Source organism: Plecotus auritus (genome assembly GCF_963455305.1).
Source record: "Plecotus auritus genome assembly, chromosome: 7".
Lineage (NCBI taxonomy): Eukaryota > Metazoa > Chordata > Mammalia > Chiroptera > Vespertilionidae > Plecotus > Plecotus auritus.
Window position 1 is genome coordinate 4,136,100 of NC_137774.1, and position 17,271 is coordinate 4,153,370.

General features: G+C 63.7%; 1 protein-coding gene across 7 annotated transcripts; it reads left to right on the plus strand.

Annotated features, from left to right (window-relative positions):
- Positions 1-121: 121 nt before the first annotated feature.
- GRIN2C (glutamate ionotropic receptor NMDA type subunit 2C) lies at positions 122-16,352 on the plus strand. Of its 7 annotated transcripts, none has more exons than XM_080680841.1 (13): positions 122-332; positions 4,551-4,964; positions 7,172-7,770; positions 8,050-8,164; positions 9,081-9,292; positions 9,379-9,544; positions 9,879-10,032; positions 11,420-11,545; positions 11,753-11,982; positions 12,340-12,500; positions 13,026-13,213; positions 14,131-14,363; positions 14,792-16,352. In XM_080680841.1, the coding sequence occupies exons 2-13, from the start codon at positions 4,566-4,568 to the stop codon at positions 15,872-15,874; spliced, it is 3,666 nt and encodes a 1,221-aa protein (XP_080536967.1). In that variant the 5' UTR covers positions 122-332; positions 4,551-4,565; the 3' UTR covers positions 15,875-16,352. The 7 variants fall into 7 exon arrangements, with proteins under 7 accessions (XP_080536967.1, XP_080536971.1, XP_080536966.1 ...); XM_080680845.1 differs by lacking the exon at positions 122-332 and adding an exon at positions 1,039-1,349 and having other exon boundaries at positions 12,346-12,500; XM_080680840.1 differs by lacking the exon at positions 122-332 and adding an exon at positions 1,041-1,349.
- The last annotated feature ends 919 nt before the right edge of the window (positions 16,353-17,271 follow it).

Sequence of the window (17,271 nt, forward strand, 5' to 3'; positions counted from 1 at the left end):
GGGGGTGGAGGAGCGCGGGTCCAGGGGGCGGGGCGGAGGCGCGGGCCTGGGTGAGCGCTCGCTCGGCCACAGCCGGCTGGCGAGCCCCGGGAGCCCGAGGCGCGGCGCGCACCCAGCCTGGGACAGGGCCGGCCAGAGGGGCACGGGGGCGTGGGCGGGGGCGGGCCCAGCGTAGCCCAGCCCGCCGCCGCGCCAAGGTACCGGCCGGCGCTCCTGGGCTCCGGCGCTCGCCGAGCTCTGAGCTCCAGCGCGGAGCCGAGGCACCGGGAGGTGCACCGCGCGGAAGGCAGCCGGCGCGGCTCTGAGCGCGGGCGCAGGGCCCCTTCCCTCCGGTGAGTGGCAGGAGGAGAGTCAGGGGCGCAAACTTCGCCAACTTGGGGCTGGTCTCGGGGGCCGCGCGGGCAAGGACGGTGGAGGCAGACGCGGGACACACGGGGAATTGGGCCGATGCAGGGAGCCAGAGAAGGAGGCGGCCGAGGGAACGGGACCCTCGGGACCAGGCCTGGGCTCTGGACTCAGGCGGGAGGAGAGGAGGCGAGGAAGAGAGGCCGAGGTGACAGGCGCGCGGAGGACTTGAGGGAAGGACGCGGGCGAGGCGCCCAAGACGTTCTTCTCCGGGGTCGCCTAGCCCTCCCTCCAGCTCCTTCGCCTGGCGCTGCGACAGCGCGGGGGGTGGGCCGGTGCGGGGACGCGAGAGTCTGGGCTGCGGAACCCCCAACTGTTGCTGCTGGAAGCCGCTGGGGCAGGGAGCGGAGCCGTGAGCAGGGACCGCGGCTGGGTCAGCGCGGGGTGGGCTGGAGCGGGTAGGAAGCAGGGAAGACGGGGGGGAGGGGGGGCTGTGGATGACTCCAGGCGCCCGCCCTCCAGCTCCCGGAGGTCCACTGAGCACTTGCAGAGCGCGTCTGCCTTCACCCCCTCCCTTCACCGCTCTGAGCGCCTCAGCGCCCCCTGGCCCACCCCGCTCCTTCTTCCTCTCCTAGGCGGGCGTGAGCTTCCTCCTCTGACCCCGGCGAATCAGCGCGGGCTTTAGGGGGTGGTGGGATCTTCCCAAATGCTGACCCTGCGCCCCACGGACCCAGGCTCCGAGGACGAGAGAGAAACGGTGGACGCAGAGGCCCTGGGAGAGCCGGAAGCCCGTGGCGCTGGCCTTGGCTACCGCACCAGCAGGTGGCTCTGTCCCCCGAGGCTACGACCCTGATCCCCGACGGGGAAGGGAAGCCCGAGCCTCTGCGGAAGGCGGGTCCTGGCTAGGCTAGGTGGGCAGGGCCAGGGACGTGCGAAGGCCCAGGCTTCCAGCAGACAGAAGATCCCCAAGGTGCGTCCCCCGACCCATCCGAAGGTCCTGCGGGGTGAGTGAAGCGGGAATTCCGCCGGGCCCTGTGCTCACCGCAGTGTCCACGCTGGTTCCCACCCCTGCTAGCCCGATGGGACTTCTGGCTACCGCTGCATCGCGTGTCCTTGAGCCGCGAGTGACGGTGGCTCTCGCCGCTCGAGCCCCCTCCTCCGCGGGGGGGAGCCTGATGCCACGTTCCCTGTGAATTATTTGTCGCCGGCCTAAAAATACCCCGAACTTCACAGCCCCAGTGTAAGAGATTCCTGCCGAAGGGCGGGGCGCGGGGCAGCGGGGGGGGGGGGGGGGGACGGGACGCGGAAGCAGGTGGGAGGAGGAAGACCTTCGTGCGGGAACCAGGGGGGCCAGGACCGAGGGGCCGCCTTCTCCCCTGCCTCCTGGGTTCGGGTTTGGGCTCCGCAAAAGGGAGGGAGGGAAACCCGACGGCAGAGCTGAGGCCGCCCGCAGGAAGGGCAGTGGATCCTCCAGTAGTTGAGGTCCCTCCGCTCGGGAAGCAGCGCAGCTGGTGGGCTCCTGACCCCGCAGCGGGCAGCCCTCAGTGCCGGGGTGTGTGCGTGCGTGTGTGCGTGTGTGTGTGTGTAGGCGCGCACGCACAGGTCCGTGTTCGGAGCTTGCCAGAGATTGCGGGAGCTGGGGTAGAGGGTGGGGGGAAGAGTCCTCCCCCGGGCCATTTAGGGGGTCCATGTTCATCAAACATTAACTTCTGCGTTTGTGAAAGGAATGGGCCGCAAGGGGGTGGGCAGAGCTTTCTAAGACAACAGTCCACCGTGGGGTTGGGGCGAGACTGAGGGGCAGTGCCTGCCAGGGGCAAATGACAGGAGCCATCTCAGACGCAGAGCCTGCTGCTCCCCAACCCCAGAAGTGGGGGAGGGGTGGGAGGCAGTGCACCTGGCCTAGAGCCCCGCACAGACCCTAGGTCTTCTCACCCCGTGACGGAGCCTGGATGGACTAAGGCTGGTGCCAAGTGGCAGAGGGACCGAGGTTGGGCTCTGGCGATTCTGGAATTCTGTCGTGGAGAACAGCCTGCGGGGGCAGCAGAGCAAGGCCCCCTGTGGGGGCTGGCAGGAGAGTGGGGTCCATGGAGGGGAGGGCAAGTGGTCAGGGTGTATGGCGAGCTGTCCGTGGGGCCCAGATGTCTGGACTTCATCTGTGGACGTTAGGAAGGCCCTGTGCTGTTTGAGGAGGGGTGTCATGGCCAGTGGGCTGGCAGGGTGGGCGGATGGGGGTGGAGAGGTGAGAGGCCAGGGGAAGGCGAGTGGCAGGTGGGATTGGCCAGGGCTGGGGTCCAACCCTCCTGTCCTGCAGTGGCTGGGTGCCTCGTGGTGACAATCTCCTGGAATCTTCCCATAGCTATTGGAAGCTCAGAGATTGGCCTGCCCGGGTCGCCTCCCTCCCGGGTCTCTGTGAGCACTCCTGGTGAGAGGCATAGCCTGCCTCAACTTCCTCTGCTCCTCCGCTCCAATCCCAGAAGACACATTCCCATCAGAGAGCGTCCCTGGGTCGGGCCCGGGAGCTGAGAGCCTGGGGCATGCTGTCCACAGGAGAGAACATGAGAGCTGCATGTGTAATTTAAAGATTTCTAGTAGTCGCCTTAGAAAAAGTAAGAAGAAACAGGCGAATTTAATTTTAATAGTATATTTTATTTAACTCAATGCATCTAAAATGGTATTAATGTAATGCAACATAAAATGATTAGTGAGATATTTTACTTTCTTTTTTTCTTACTACGTCTTCAATCTCCAGTGTGTATTTCGCACTTGTGGCACCCCCATGTGGACGAGCCGCATTTCTAGTGCCCAAGTCCTAGGGGAGGTGGCTGCTGTACTGGTCAGCACGTCTCTGTGGGGGGGGTTGCTTAGTGCTTCCCAGAGGGTGGGCAGCCTGTGGAGACTGGTGGTGTGGGCACAGTGGGCATGACAGGGTCCTTTGCAGGTGTAACCTGCAATCCCTGATGGGTGGTGGCCGAGTGTGGCGTGGCATGGCACGCTTAGGTACCCTTCCCAGACTCACTGTGTCTCCAGGCTGACAATGTACTAGGAAACCATACACGGGCGAGATCTCAAGGGCTCCGAAATGCATGCAGTATTCTCTCCCAGCCCCAAATCCTCTTCTCGGAGATGCAAGCAGGCCCGCCCTGGTCGCCCTTCGGCGTTCCCCTGTTCAGAAGTTCTGCTGGGGATGTGATGAAGATGGAGAGGGCTGCAAAGCTATGGCCGATGGCCAGCTGGGAGGGAGAGCTACGTCAGTGGGCGCCACTCACTGGCTTGGCTCTTGGTCCCAACCCAAAGCAATGACATTCATGTAGCAGGTGTACACGGCAGGCTCTGGGGTCAGGCTTAAAAGGTCCTGCATAGCAGTGGTGGCCTGGGAAGCAGCTCGTGTGTTAGACACCGACCCCAGCCCTGCACAGGCCGGTGGGGTCACACTCTGCTGTGGAAGAGCTGCCGCTGATGGAGGCCATGGGGGAAGGGTAGGGATGGCCAGTGCAGGAGGAGGGGGCTCTGTGCCAGGCAGGGCCACACAGAGCAAGGCCCCTGGGGGTGTTAGATTCAGTTTATAATGGAGAATGTAGCGGGGGTTGGGGGGAGGGGGCAGAGTGTCACAAGAGCTGCCTTTCTTCACCCGGCCGAGGGCTGTCACCTACAGGATAAGGATGCTGATCACAGTGGGTGGCCCTCACACGGCTGTGAAGTAGATCCTGTGATTATTGTAGGCAATGGAATGTGGCTCAGAGGGGGTGAGCAACTTCCCCAAGATCACCCAGCTAGTAAGCGGCAGAACTGGGACTTGAACTCGGGTCTGTTCGACTCAAATCCATGCCCTTGGACACCAAACCTTGCTCGGGCAGAACCCAGCTGGACAAGTTTCCAAAGGTCTGGCTTTCTAGCCAGCGTGCTGTTCAACAGCTGAATGGGAGTCATGAGCACGCCCCGTGGCTCATGTTCTTCCCAGCCCCTGCCTTCGGCGCTGCCCTGGGGAGGCTCAGCTAATCTCTGCCTCTTTCTCTTTGTCTGTCTGTGTCTGTCTGTCCGCCTCTCTCCGCCTCTCTTTGTGGAGGGGTTTTCCCTCTTCTCTTCTATCCTCTGTATGTCTGTCCCTTTGATTCTGCCGTCACCTCCTGTCTGTCTGTTCATCTTTTTGTTCTGTGCCTCTCCGCCCCCCGCCCCCCGACCCCGTGCCTCTCCTGATCTCTCTGCAGGACACGCCCGTGGATATGGGTGGGGCCCTGGGGACAGCCCTGCTGCTCACCTCACTCCTCGGTGCCTGGGCAGGGCTGGGCCTGGGGCAGGGCGAGCAGGCTGTGACGGTGGCTGTAGTATTTGGCAGCTCGGGGCCGCCCCAGGCCCAGGCCCGGACTCGCCTCACCCCCCAGAGCTTCCTGGACCTGCCCTTGGAGATCCAGCCACTCACCGTGGCGGTCAACAACACCAACCCCAGCAGCCTCCTCACCCAGATCTGTGCGCTCCTGGGTGCGGCTCGCGTCCATGGCATCGTCTTTGAGGACAACGTGGGCACTGAGGCCGTGGCCCAGATCCTCGACTTCATCTCCTCCCAGACTCACGTGCCCATCCTCAGCATCAGTGGGGGCTCTGCTGTGGTCCTCACCCCCAAGGTGCCCATTCAAACTCCTGTCCCCTCGTCCCTTGGGCCTGGAGCCAGGCTGGGGCTGGGGGAGCATGGCTGAGTCTGAGCCGGGGAGAGACTTAGGCCTTGGGAAGTTGGAATAGGGTGGGACGGGCAGGGAGATGCAGACCAAGGGTGTGACATGGCGAGGGAGGAGAAGGCTGTGGGAATGAATGTTCTAGAAGATAACCATTCTGGGCTGCTTTCACATGTTGTCTGGATGAGCTGTGGGCAGGTGGCAAGCCCACCTCTGGCTGCGCTGGCAGCCCCGCCTATCTTCTCTCTGCTTCTCTGACCTTCCTTGGCCGGCTCTAGACTCAGGGGTGGAGGACCGGGCTGGGCACCGGACCGAGGAGATGCACCTGCAGGAGAGAGCATGCAGCGGCCACCACTGTCTGAAGCATGGGGAGGGGAGGCATGCCCTCAAAGAGATTACATCCTGTGGGGAGAAATTTCTAGACACATTCATCTGCAGTCACAGTAGCATAAGTGTTCTGGAGGAAAAACACAGGACACCACAGGGGCGTCAGCGGGGCCCATCTGGGTAGGGGGTTGGTCAGAGAAGGTCTCTTAAGAAAGGATATGGAAGCTGAGACCTGAAGGAGGAGGGCAGTGGCATGCTGTGTGGGTGTGGCGGATGGCAGGGAGTGTCCCAGGCAGAGGCAGGCGGCAGGAACACCCCGAGGTGAAGAACAGGGAGAAGCCTGGAAAGGGAGGTGGAGTCCGACCCCGTGGGAGGACATTTGGGTTTTGCCCTAAGTGGGGAGCCAAGGAATGTGTCCAGGGGAGACTGACCTGAGTTGCCTGTCTTTATGATTATTTTTATTTTATTTATTTTTATTTTTTTAAAAATATATTTTATTGATTTTTTTACAGAGAGGAAGGGAGGAATAGACAGTTAGAAACATCGATGAGAGAGAAACATCGATCAGCTGCCTCCTGCACACCCCCTGCTGGGGATGTGCCCGCAACCAAGGTACATGCCCTTGATCGGAATCGAACCTGGGACCCTTCAGTCCGCAGGCCGATGCTCTATCCACTGAGCCAAACCAGTTAGGGCTGATTATTTTTATTATGGAGCGTCTTGAGCACACGTACAGGTAGCAGAGTATATTGACCGCATGTACCCCATCCACCCCTGACTGACCCTGCCCATCCTTACCCCCACCCAGGCTGCCCTCTGCTGTCATTGAAGCAAAGCCCACAAGCCCTATTATCCCATCCATAAAGATTTCCGTGTGTATCTCTGCTAGAGAAGGGCTTTAAAAGAAACCGCCATCTATTATCACATCTAGAAAATAATAAAAATTCCTCAACATCGTCAGATAGCCAGCCATTGTTCAAATCCTCCCCCCTACCCCCGGCTCATAAATGCCATGGAAGCTAATTTTTGTTTGTTTGTTTGCTTGCATCAGGAGCCAAGTTAGGTTCCCATGTGGAATTGGTCCTATGACTTCCGAGTCTCTCGCTTTTTCCCCTTGACTTGTTTGTTGAAAGAACTGGGTTACCTGTTCTGTAGAATTTTCCCAAATTTTCTTTTTAAAGATTGGAGGGGCCGCGGTGGCCGCAGGGAGCCCTCCGTTAGGGAGTGGTTAGCATTAGCCTTAGAGCCGTGGTTTGCACGGCCCGGGCTGGAGCCTGCGGTGCCCTGGACACTGGTGGTGGCGGAGGTGGAGGAGGAGGATTGTCCTCATCCCCAGGGCTCCGTGGAGGCTGGTCCTTTCCCAGTGACCTTTGGGCCCGATATCAGCTCTCAGCCCAGTTCCTTTCTAAGGAACTTTCTTGAGTTCCTTAGAAAGACACTCAAGCCAGCGCCCCAACTCCGCGATTCCGATTCAGTTGGTCAGGGGGCTCGACAGTCCCCTGAAGAGCTTGTTGAAATACAGATTCCCTGGCCCCGCCCCAGAGGTTCTGATCCAGCAGGTGTGCGAGGCGCCCCAGAATGTGCATTTCCAACGAGCTCCCAGGTGACGCGGGCAAGAGCGTTTAAAAAACTCTCCAGGTGATCTAATGGGCGGCCGTGGTTAGGAACCACGTGTGGGGCGGGAGGGAGGTTTTGCGGGGCAGGGCCTCCCCGGACTCAGCGCAAAGACATCTAAGGGCTGACCGAGGGAGCCGAAGTTGGGGCGCGGGCTCGGGGCGGGACTCGGCTCGCTCCGCCCGTCCCGCCTCAGGCCCCGCCCCTCCCGCCCTCAGGAGCCGGGCTCCGCCTTCCTGCAGCTGGGCGTGTCCCTGGAGCAGCAGCTGCAGGTGCTGTTCAAGGTGCTGGAGGAGTACGACTGGAGCGCGTTCGCCGTGATCACCAGCCTGCACCCGGGCCACGCGCTCTTCCTCGAGGGCGTGCGCGCCGTCGCCGACGCCAGCTACCTGGGCTGGCGGCTGCTGGACGTGCTCACCCTGGAGCTGGGCCCCGGCGGGACGCGCGCGCACACCCAGCGCCTGCTGCGCCAGATCGACGCCCCGGTGCTGGTGGCCTACTGTTCGCGCGAGGAGGCCGAGGTGCTCTTCGAAGAGGCGGCGCACGCCGGCCTGGTGGGGCCCGGGCACGTGTGGCTGGTGCCCAGCCTGGCTCTGGGCAGCACCGACGCGCCCCCGGCCGTCTTCCCCGTGGGCCTCATCAGCGTGGTCACCGAGAGCTGGCGCCTCAGCCTGCGCCAGAAGGTCCGCGACGGCGTGGCCATCCTGGCCCTCGGCGCCCACGGCTACCGGCGCCAGCACGGCGCCCTGCCCGCCCCGGCTGAGGACTGCCGCGGCCACCCCGGGCCTGTGAGCCCTGCCCGGGAGGCCTTCCACAGGTGGGCACCTGCCCAGGGCATGGGGTGCGCGCTCCAGGGGACCTGGGCGGCAATGAGCTTGGTCTCGCTGGCCACACCTCCCACTGGCTGGGTGCCTGGGACCAAGTTACCAGGGTGCGATGAGAATGGTGGCGGTCAATACAGGGAAACAGAAGAAGACACCATAAATGCTCCCTGTTGTCAGGTGGTGAGGCAGATGGGGGGGAAGTGGGGGTGTCAGAACCTGAGCGGGGCTGCGGGCAGGGCTAAGGGAATGCCCGGCTTCTCTCCCGCTTGCAGGCACCTACTGAACGTCACCTGGGAGGGCCGGGACTTCGCCTTCAGCCCCGGTGGGTACCTGGTCCAGCCCACCATGGTCGTGATCGCCCTCAACCGGCACCGCCTCTGGGAGATGGTGAGAAGGGGGTGAGCCCAGGGCCCTCCGTTTCCTCTCACGTTGTCCCCACCCCCTCTTGTGCCCACAGCTGAGCAGAGTCCCTTCTGTCCCTCACCCAGGCCTTCATCCCCAGGTCTCAGCTGAAACATCTCCACGGGGAAGCCTTCCGGGTCCCCAGGTTGGGTGAGGCCCCTCAGCTCTGGGCTCCCACACACCCTGGGCCCCCCCCCCCCCCCACTGCAGAACTTACCTGCCACCTTATCACATAGCCCTGCCCCTGTGGGAGGAGTAACCCACAGCTGTGCTGGCCCGGCTGACACGTAAACAAATAGGATTTGGGGAGATCGGGGCTTAAGTAGAGATGTGTGCAAAGCATTATGGGAGTAGAGAAGAAAGGCAGGAATTAGTTCTGCCTTCAAAGGAGGAAACTGGGGAAGGCTTCACAGCAGTTGGGACATTTGGGCTGGGCTGTGGAGGGGTGAGTAGGAGCCCACCAGGAAGGGAAGAGATACTAACCTGGTGTAGACACAGGAGCAGGAGGGTTTGGGCATCTTTACATGATGAGAAGAAGAGTGGGGTGATGGGTTAAGGACTTTATACTAAGGTCAGGAAAGTGAGTGTGGCAAATGAGTGACAGACCCAGGTGTGGCTCTAGGCAGGTGCTGGGCGCCGGCAGCAGTGTGGAGGCGGGACGGGAAAGCGCAGGGACTGGAGCGGGAGGAGGCTGCAGGGAGCCCTCCCTGTGGCCCATGCCCAGCCCCTTGCCCTGACCCTCCTGTTGAGCAATGTCCCGCCCAGGCCCTGCTCGGTCCTGCTCCAAGCATCTCTAGGTGAGGGACAGGGATTCGAGGCCCTGGCGGCCCCACCAGAGGCCTCACGGAGGGTGGGAGTCCTAGGGCTGGAGGTCCCGGGCTGAGGCCGTCACCCTCTGCAGGTGGGGCGCTGGGACCACGGCGTCCTCCACATGAAGTACCCAGTGTGGCCTCGCTACAGTGCGTCCCTGCAGCCCGTGGTGGACAGCCGGCACCTGACCGTGGCCACGCTGGAAGAGCGGCCCTTCGTCATTGTGGAGAGCCCCGACGCTGGCACAGGCGGCTGTGTGCCCAACACCGTGCCCTGCCGCAGGCAAAGCAACCACACCTTCAGGTCCGTGAGAACTCACGGGAGGCTCGGTGTGGAGGGCCAGGCGGGGAGGCGCTGCTGGCTCTGACTCCTGGCGCTCTCGGTGGCAGCAGCGGGGACACAGCCCCCTACACCAAGCTCTGCTGTAAGGGCTTCTGCATCGACATCCTCAAGAAGCTGGCCAAGGTGGTCAAGTTCTCCTACGACCTGTACCTGGTGACCAATGGCAAGCATGGCAAGAGGGTGCGCGGCGTGTGGAACGGCATGATCGGCGAGGTAGGCCTGCCCCGGGGTCCACCTGAGCTGCCCCCCAGCCCTGCTGCCCAGGCCCCACCCCCGCTCAGCCACCCAGCTGCTCCTAGGGGGCTTGCTCCTGTGTGGGGATCCTCGAGGGTGGGACCCCGGCCCAGCTCCCTAGGGTCTCCCAGCTGGCAGGGGGGACCGGGCTGTCACCGATGAAGCCCCCTGGGGTGGTGAGCCCTGAAAGCGGAGCTCCGAGGGCCCCAGGTGGGAACTGACTCGGCTGGTGGTGCTGGGGCGGGGGGGGGGGGGGCGGAGGAGGCTGGGGCTAGAGCTCCAGTGTGGGAGCCCCGCCTCCCCATGGCCCCAGGTGTACTACAAGCGGGCAGACATGGCCATCGGCTCCCTCACCATCAACGAGGAGCGCTCCGAGATCGTGGACTTCTCGGTGCCCTTCGTGGAGACGGGCATCAGCGTGATGGTGGCTCGAAGCAATGGCACTGTGTCCCCGTCAGCCTTCCTGGGTGCGCTCGGGCGGGCGGGGATGGCGCTGGGGCAGAGGGGCCCACTCGGTGGCTGTGCGGAGCTTGCGTGGAGATGAGGAGTAAGAGGAGGAGTGGGGGGTGGGCCCTCCGGGGCAAACACAGCAGCCTCGGTGCCCCTGAGCCTGCGTGTGGTGCAGGGGTGGGGGCTGGAGGGGAGTGGGATGAAGGGTGGCCTCAGATGAGGGACAGGAAAGCCAGAAGGCAGGCTGGCTTCAGGACCGCTCAGTGGGCTGGGACAGCAGAACAGGGAGAAGCTCCTTGGGGTGTGGGAGAAGCTCCTTGGGGCGTGGGAGAAGCTCCTTGGGGCGTGGGAGAAGCTCCTTGGGGCGTGGGAGAAGCTCCTTAAGGCGTGGGAGAAGCTCCTTGGGGCGTGGGAGAAACCCCAGGGCGTGGGAAGTGGTGCTAGTTGCTGACTTGACTAGGACATCGGCATTTGTGGGGCAGCCCCTGTGCGGGCGCCACGCTGGGCGCGGGGAGGCAGCTACAGCCCCGGCCGTCCCAGAGCGCCCCGTGGGGAGGTCAGCTGCGACTTGCGGTGTGGGGTTGACAGAGAGCCGGGAGGACAGGGGAGCCCCTCGGCCAGGAGCAGAGGAGGGAATCCCAGCTCTGCCCCTTCCTGCTGTGTGGCCTTGGGCAAGTCGCTGAACCTCTCTGAGCGGGGTACCTCTGCCCCTTCATAGACAGGCATCGCACCAAAGGAGCAGATGCTCATGGCAGCAATGGCTTCTCGTCAGGGGCACTGGCAGGATTTGTCAGGGGCCTCAGGCCGGTCTCCCAGCTCCGCGGGCCTTGGCTTCCGTGTCAGGAGGAGGAGTGAGACGTGACCTCCGAGGAGGCCCTGGGAGAGCAGCCAGCTCATCCGAGTGGGGCCAGGGAGGGGAGCTCCAGAGCAGGAGTGTGGGCAGTGGGGCTGGCTGGCGCAGAGGGTGGTGAGGAGGACGGAGCAGTTCCTTGGGTTTGCCGATGTGGCTTCCTGGGCTGAGGCTGGGGGGGCGGGAAGGGGGTACAGGTGAAGGCAGTTGCAGGCAGGGGGATGAGAGGGGACGGGAAGGAGCGTGGGGATAGACCTTTTCCTGAAAGGAAGTGGGGGGAGGACGGGGGAGGGGAGCCAGGGGCCGTGTGAAGTCAAAGGGAGGTGTCCTGGGAGGGGGGTGATGGGGCCCTGTTCCAGGGCAGCTGGGATGGGAGACCAAGAAGGAGGGAGAGCCTGACCTCCCTTGGGGGTGGGGTCTCTCCTGGGGCTCTGCTCAGGCCTCGGGGCTGCCGGAACCTGCCTTGACCATGGGGTCCCACTTGTCCACCCCGTGCTCTGGGCTGTGGGGGGAGGGCCAGCGCCTAGGCCGCTGAGCCGCCTCCTCGGTTCCAGAGCCCTACAGCCCCTCGGTGTGGGTGATGATGTTCGTCATGTGCCTCACCGTGGTGGCCCTCACCGTCTTCATGTTCGAGTACTTCAGCCCCGTCAGCTACAACCAGAACCTCACCAGCGGCAAGAGTAAGCTCACATGCGGCCTGGGAGGAGGGAGCGGGGCCGGAGCATCTCAGAGGGGTGGGCTGACTTGCCCTGGGGTGGGGATGGCCAGGGAGGGGGTCCCCACCCAAGATAGAGGGGGGACAGGAGCTATCTGTGGAGTCGGGTGGGCTGAGACCTGGCCCCTCTGTGCTGGGCAAGAAGTCCCAGTGCCCACCCTCTCACCCCCAGAGTCCGGGGGCCCATCCTTCACCATTGGCAAGTCCGTGTGGCTGCTGTGGGCACTGGTCTTCAACAACTCGGTGCCCATTGAGAACCCCCGGGGCACCACCAGCAAGATCATGGTCCTGGTCTGGGCCTTCTTCGCCGTCATCTTCCTGGCCAGCTACACCGCCAACTTGGCCGCCTTCATGATCCAGGAGCAGTACATTGACACAGTGTCCGGCCTCAGTGACAAGAAGGTTCTGGGGCCACGGCCAGCGGGGGGCGGGGGATGCCTGGGGCAGGGGCAGGCCTTGGGTGGGACACAGGACAGAGTTGGTAGAAGGTGACGTGGAGGCCAGAGCAGGAAGGAGCTGGGGAGCCTAGTGGGGGGGTGGGTGGGAGGCAGGGGAGAGATGGCTCAGGTCCACTGACAAAGTGGCCTTGGGCAAGTCTCTCTTTATCCTGGCCTCAGTTTCCCCACCGAAGTGGCCTGAGCAGAATCTAAGACCATTCTGCTCAAGTGCAGACGATGGGGCTGGGACTGGGGGGTGGGGGAGGTGGTGCCTGGAAGGTTCGGGGGAGGGTCACTGATGGCGGCCGCCCTCTGCCCGCAGTTTCAGCGGCCTCAAGATCAGTACCCACCCTTTCGCTTCGGCACAGTGCCCAACGGCAGCACGGAGCGCAATATTCGCAGCAACTACCGGGACATGCACACCCACATGGTCAAGTTCAACCAGCGCTCCGTGGAGGATGCGCTCACCAGCCTCAAGATGGGGTGGGTCCTCAGCCCTGAGCTCACCTCTGTCTCTCCCCTCGTCTCCCCTGGCCTGCTCCGTCCCTGCCTGCGAGACCCACGTTGGGGACAGTGAGGCTGGGCTGTCCTGTAGGACTCTTGGGGGCAGGCGGTGAGGTCTTAGGGCAGAGTGAAGCTGGAAACAAAAATGGACGCCCTAAAAAACAAAACAAAAAAACAAAAAAACAAAACAAAAAAAATGGACGCCCTCAGGTGGTCCAGATGTGCAGCTGTGGTGCTGACCAGGGTGCGGCCTTGCCCTGAGGTGGAGGTTATGACCTTCTTAGGGTCTTAGGGGCAAGAAGGGCTGGGCAGAGAGGGGGTGTCCTCTGGGGGTAAAGAGTCCCCTGGCCTCTCTGAGAAGGAGGGTGGGTGGGGTCCCCAAGCTGTGGGAGGGGCTCTTCTCTCCATCCTGGACCCAGGGGAAGCAGAGAAGGCTCTGGCCATCCATCCCTCCTGGGTGCTGGCCCCACATGATCCCTGCCTGAGGGCTCCGCCTGTCCCTAGGAAGCTGGACGCCTTCATCTATGATGCCGCTGTCCTCAACTACATGGCGGGCAAGGATGAGGGCTGCAAGCTGGTCACCATTGGCTCCGGCAAGGTCTTTGCCACCACCGGCTATGGCATCGCCATGCAGAAGGAGTCCCACTGGAAGCGAGCCATCGACCTGGCGCTCCTGCAGTTCCTGGGGGATGGTGGGTGCTGCTGCCGCTGGGGGCTGGGGGGTTCAGGGTGGGCCGCTGAGGCTGGGCAGGTTGGCTGTTCAATGGCTGGTCAGCATCACCACCGTTCTCGAGCCCCCAGGGCCTGTGGACAGGGAGAAGGCTCTGGGTTGAGAGATTAGGGCAGTGTGTGTGTGTGTGTGTGTGGGGGGGGGGGGGCGAGGGAAGGGGCGGGATTTGGAGGGACTGGAGGGAGACCTGGGGAAGAGATGGCTTTGCCGGGAGGGAGTGGGCAATAGGGTTGGGGAGTCCCTGGAGGGCGGGAAGACAGGAAGGAGCTCAGGCCACAGTGGGGTTGGGGGTGGCTGAACTTTCCTTTTCCATCTGGAGATGACCTGGGTCGAGCCAAGGGCCTGCCTCGTCCGAGTCGAGGCCCAGCTGGCCTTGGCACCAGGGCTCACACGTGTGAGGAGGCCAGCTGAACCTGCCCCCGCCAAACCCAGAGAGAGCTTTGAGTTCAGAGTCCAACCCTATTAGATAACGAATGGTCTGATTTCCCGTCAGGACCAGGGAGCAGCGAGAGAAGGGACCACGGAGGTGTTTGTGGTTTCCTGGGGGCCCAGGTCTTTTGTCTGTGTGCCCAGCTCCATGCCTGGCATGTAGGGGCCAACAAGTGTTCGATGAATAAATGAATGATAACATGTACCCAGCCAGCAAGCTTTTACTAGGCCTGAGTGGGGCGGGGATGTCAAAGGCTGGCACTGCCCACTCAGCCCCCTCTGTGCTGTCCTTTATCCTGCTTGTTGACACCCCGACCCCTCATCCTGTGCCTGCCTGGCCCTATCCATGTGGTCCTTCAAGGGCTGGCACCCTGGCTCCAAACCCTTCTTGCTCAAGACGTGGGTGAGCATTGGGAGGGTCCCTCCTGAGCTAGGTGTGCCCCCGCCCAGGGGAGACCCAGAAGCTGGAGACGGTGTGGCTCTCGGGGATCTGCCAGAACGAGAAGAACGAGGTGATGAGCAGCAAGCTGGACATCGACAACATGGCGGGCGTCTTCTACATGCTGCTCGTGGCCATGGGGCTGGCCTTGCTGGTGTTTGCGTGGGAGCACCTGGTCTACTGGAAGCTGCGCCACTCGGTGCCCAACACATCCCGGCTGGACTTCCTGCTGGCCTTCAGCAGGGTGGGTACCGCCCCGCCCTAGACAGCACCAGCATTAGGGGCACCGACCCAGAGAAGTCAGAGGTAGCCACGGCCCCCACTCACAGATGTAAAAACGGAGGGTCCCCGAGGTGGCCTGGCCTGCGGCATCACAGCCCCAGGGAAGCAGAGCTGCGCCCGCAGGCAGGCAGCACTCTGCGGCCAGGCTCCTCCGCGGGACCCCTCCGCGCCTTCCGGCCCGCGCCTTCCGGCCGGCGGCTTTAAAAGGGGCTTGGAGCCGCAGAGAGTCCTGGGTAATCTCACAGGAGCACAGTGCCTGGCACTGGGGGGCGCTTAACAAGTGCAGGTTGCTTCCTAGGACTTAGAGGTGCCTGGGCTGGTGCCTCAGACGGGGAGAGGGCCCCCCGGAGAGGAGGGCGCGCTCACAGCGGGTCTCCCGCCCCCGCCCAGGGCATCTACAGCTGCTTCAGCGGGGTGCAGAGCCTGGCCAGCCCCGCGCGGCCGCCCAGCCCCGACCCCTCCGCCAGCTCCGCGCAGGCCAGTGTGCTCAAGATGCTGCAGGCGGCGCGCGACATGGTGACCACGGCTGGCGTGAGTAGCTCCCTGGACCGCGCCACGCGCACCATTGAGAAATGGGGCAGCCGCCGCGCGCCCCTGACTCCCGCCTGCCCGGGCCCTCGGCCGCCCACCCCCCGCCGGCCCCCCGACCCGGGCTCCAGAGGTAGCGGCCGCGCCGCGCTGGGGCGCAGGACCCCGCAGCTGCTGGGCCGCCCCCCGACGCCAAGGCCGCCCCTGCCCGACGGCTCCCGGGTGTCGAGCCGGCCCGCCTGGGAGGTGCGGTGGCCGGTGCGGACCCGGCGCTGCGGGCGGCACCTCTCGGCCTCCGAGCGGCGAGCGCTCCCGGAGCGCCCCCTGTCGCCCGAGCGCTGCCACTACAGCTCCTTCCCTCGAGCAGACCGGTCGGGACGCCCCTTCCTCCCGCTCTTCCCGGATTCCCCGGAGCCGGAGGATCGGCCCCTGCTCGGGCCAGAGCAGCTGGCCCGGAGGGAGGCCCTGCTTCACGCCGCCTGGGCCCGGGGCCCCCGCGCGCGCCACGCTTCCCTGCCCAGCTCGGTTGGCGAGGCCTTCGCGGGGCCCAGCGCGCTGTCCGCCAGGTGCGCCCGCCCGGCCTGCGGGCGCTGGGCGCAGGCGCAGTCGATGTGGCTGCCGTCCTACAGGGAGGCCTGTCAGGACCGCGCGTGGGCAGGGGTCCCCGCCTGGCCCCACAGACAGCACGCCTGCCTCTACGCCCATGCCCACCTGCCGCTTTGCTGGAGGGCTGTCTGCCCTCATCTCCCACCCTGTGCCAGTCATGGCCCCTGGCTCGCTGGGGTCTGGGGGCCTCCAGGGCACAGGAGCAGGACCCTGGGGCTGAGTACAGGCTACAGGGACAGTGCGGGGCCGGGAGAGGTCAGCAGGGCGGCTTGCGGGACGCAGGGCTTCCTGGGACCTTGCACCTGGAGGCGGATCAACAGCTTGGAGTCAGAAGTGTGAGGTGTCGCCTGCTCTGGCTCTTGGTCAGCTGGGTCCTCCACGTGGCACTGCCAGCGTGAGGGGCGGGCAGGCTTGGGCTTTTCTGACTTGTGCCATGAAATCCTGGCCATGGAGCCCAGCGACAATGTCCTCCGTGGTCAGTTGAGTGACCTCAGCAGCCTCAGGTCCTAGTGTGGGCTCGGTTCTCGCTGTCCCCTCATCGTGCCCAAACCTTCCCCAGGACCTGGAGTCAGGGAGCAGCAGGGGTCGCCCTTCCTGCTGTCAGCCAGTCCTGGTCTTGGCTGCGGGAGGAGGGGGCTTGGTGTGGGAGCACGGAGGCTGGAACTCGGGGATGGGGCAGGGCTGTTCTGCCCCTTGGCCCCACTGGCTGGAGTTTTCTCAGAGCGTTGGGACATTAAACAAACCTTTTACAACCCACTGGTCCTGGCTTCCTCATTCTGCATCCTTTGGACACTAGGAGCATCATGGGAGTATCCCAGGAAGGGTATCTGTCTAGAGCAGCCGGGAGCTCCCTCTGGGCGAGTATCTGGGAGGAGAGGCTGAGAGAGGCTCCAGGGGCAGAGCCACTTGGTATTCAGAGCCAGGCCCACCCACCCCGGTGCCAGATGTGACCCATGTGCTCCGCACGGGGCTCCGGCAGTGATGGATGGAGTTTCTCCCGCCGTTTCCTTTAAGAGAGGCTGCTGCCAGGGGCCGTGGGTGTCCTTCCTGCCAGGAGCCGGTCTGGGAGCCTGACAGTGTCGTGGTGGAGACGGAGAGGGAGGTCTGTGGTGGGGCTGCTGGCGTTCTCCCCATGATGGGGTGCAGGGCTCCGCACCGCCTGCTGGTTCTGGAGGCCTGGCATAGGGGCTTCCCAGGTTGGGCACGGCTCAGCCTCGCTGGCACCGGGACTCCTCGGGAAGGAGGTCAGAGAATCGGCCCACAGCCTCAGTCCTGCTCCCCCCTCCTTTCTCTGTCACATGTCATTAGCCCTGGACCTGATGGCTCTCGCTTGCAATTCGCAATGTTTCCACATCTGCGGTTCCATTTAGCTCCCACAATGACCGTGACGCGAGCGAGCAGGCCCTCGTTCTTCCATTCATTCCACGAACCCAAACCCGTGAGCGTGATTGTTGCCATCAGGCCCCTTAACTGCAGAGCATTTAAAGCCTGAGGCCTGGCCATTCTCGACAAGTTCAAGTTCAGTGAGGCAGGGCAGAAATTAGCCCCACGGAGTGGGGAGGAGGCCGGGGAGGACAGCTGGATGCCAGCACCGTGAGCAGCCCCTGCCCAGTGCCCTTATCCATGCAGCTCCTCACGTCCCCTCGTCAGACTCGAGGCTCCACTGCTGGGACTGGGCCGCGAAACCTGGCCACGTTCTGTGTGGTTCTGAGAGCGGAAACGGTAGCGCGTGGGGT

Coding starts and splice junctions, on each gene's coding strand:
- GRIN2C (XM_080680841.1), top strand. CDS start 4,566: ATGGGTGGGGCCCTGGGGACAGCCCTGCTGCTCACCTCACTCCTCGGT. Junction 4,965..7,171: donor CTGTGGTCCTCACCCCCAAG/GTGCCCATTCAA, acceptor TCCCGCCCTCAG/GAGCCGGGCTCCGCCTTCCT. Junction 10,033..11,419: donor GTCCCCGTCAGCCTTCCTGG/GTGCGCTCGGGC, acceptor CCTCGGTTCCAG/AGCCCTACAGCCCCTCGGTG.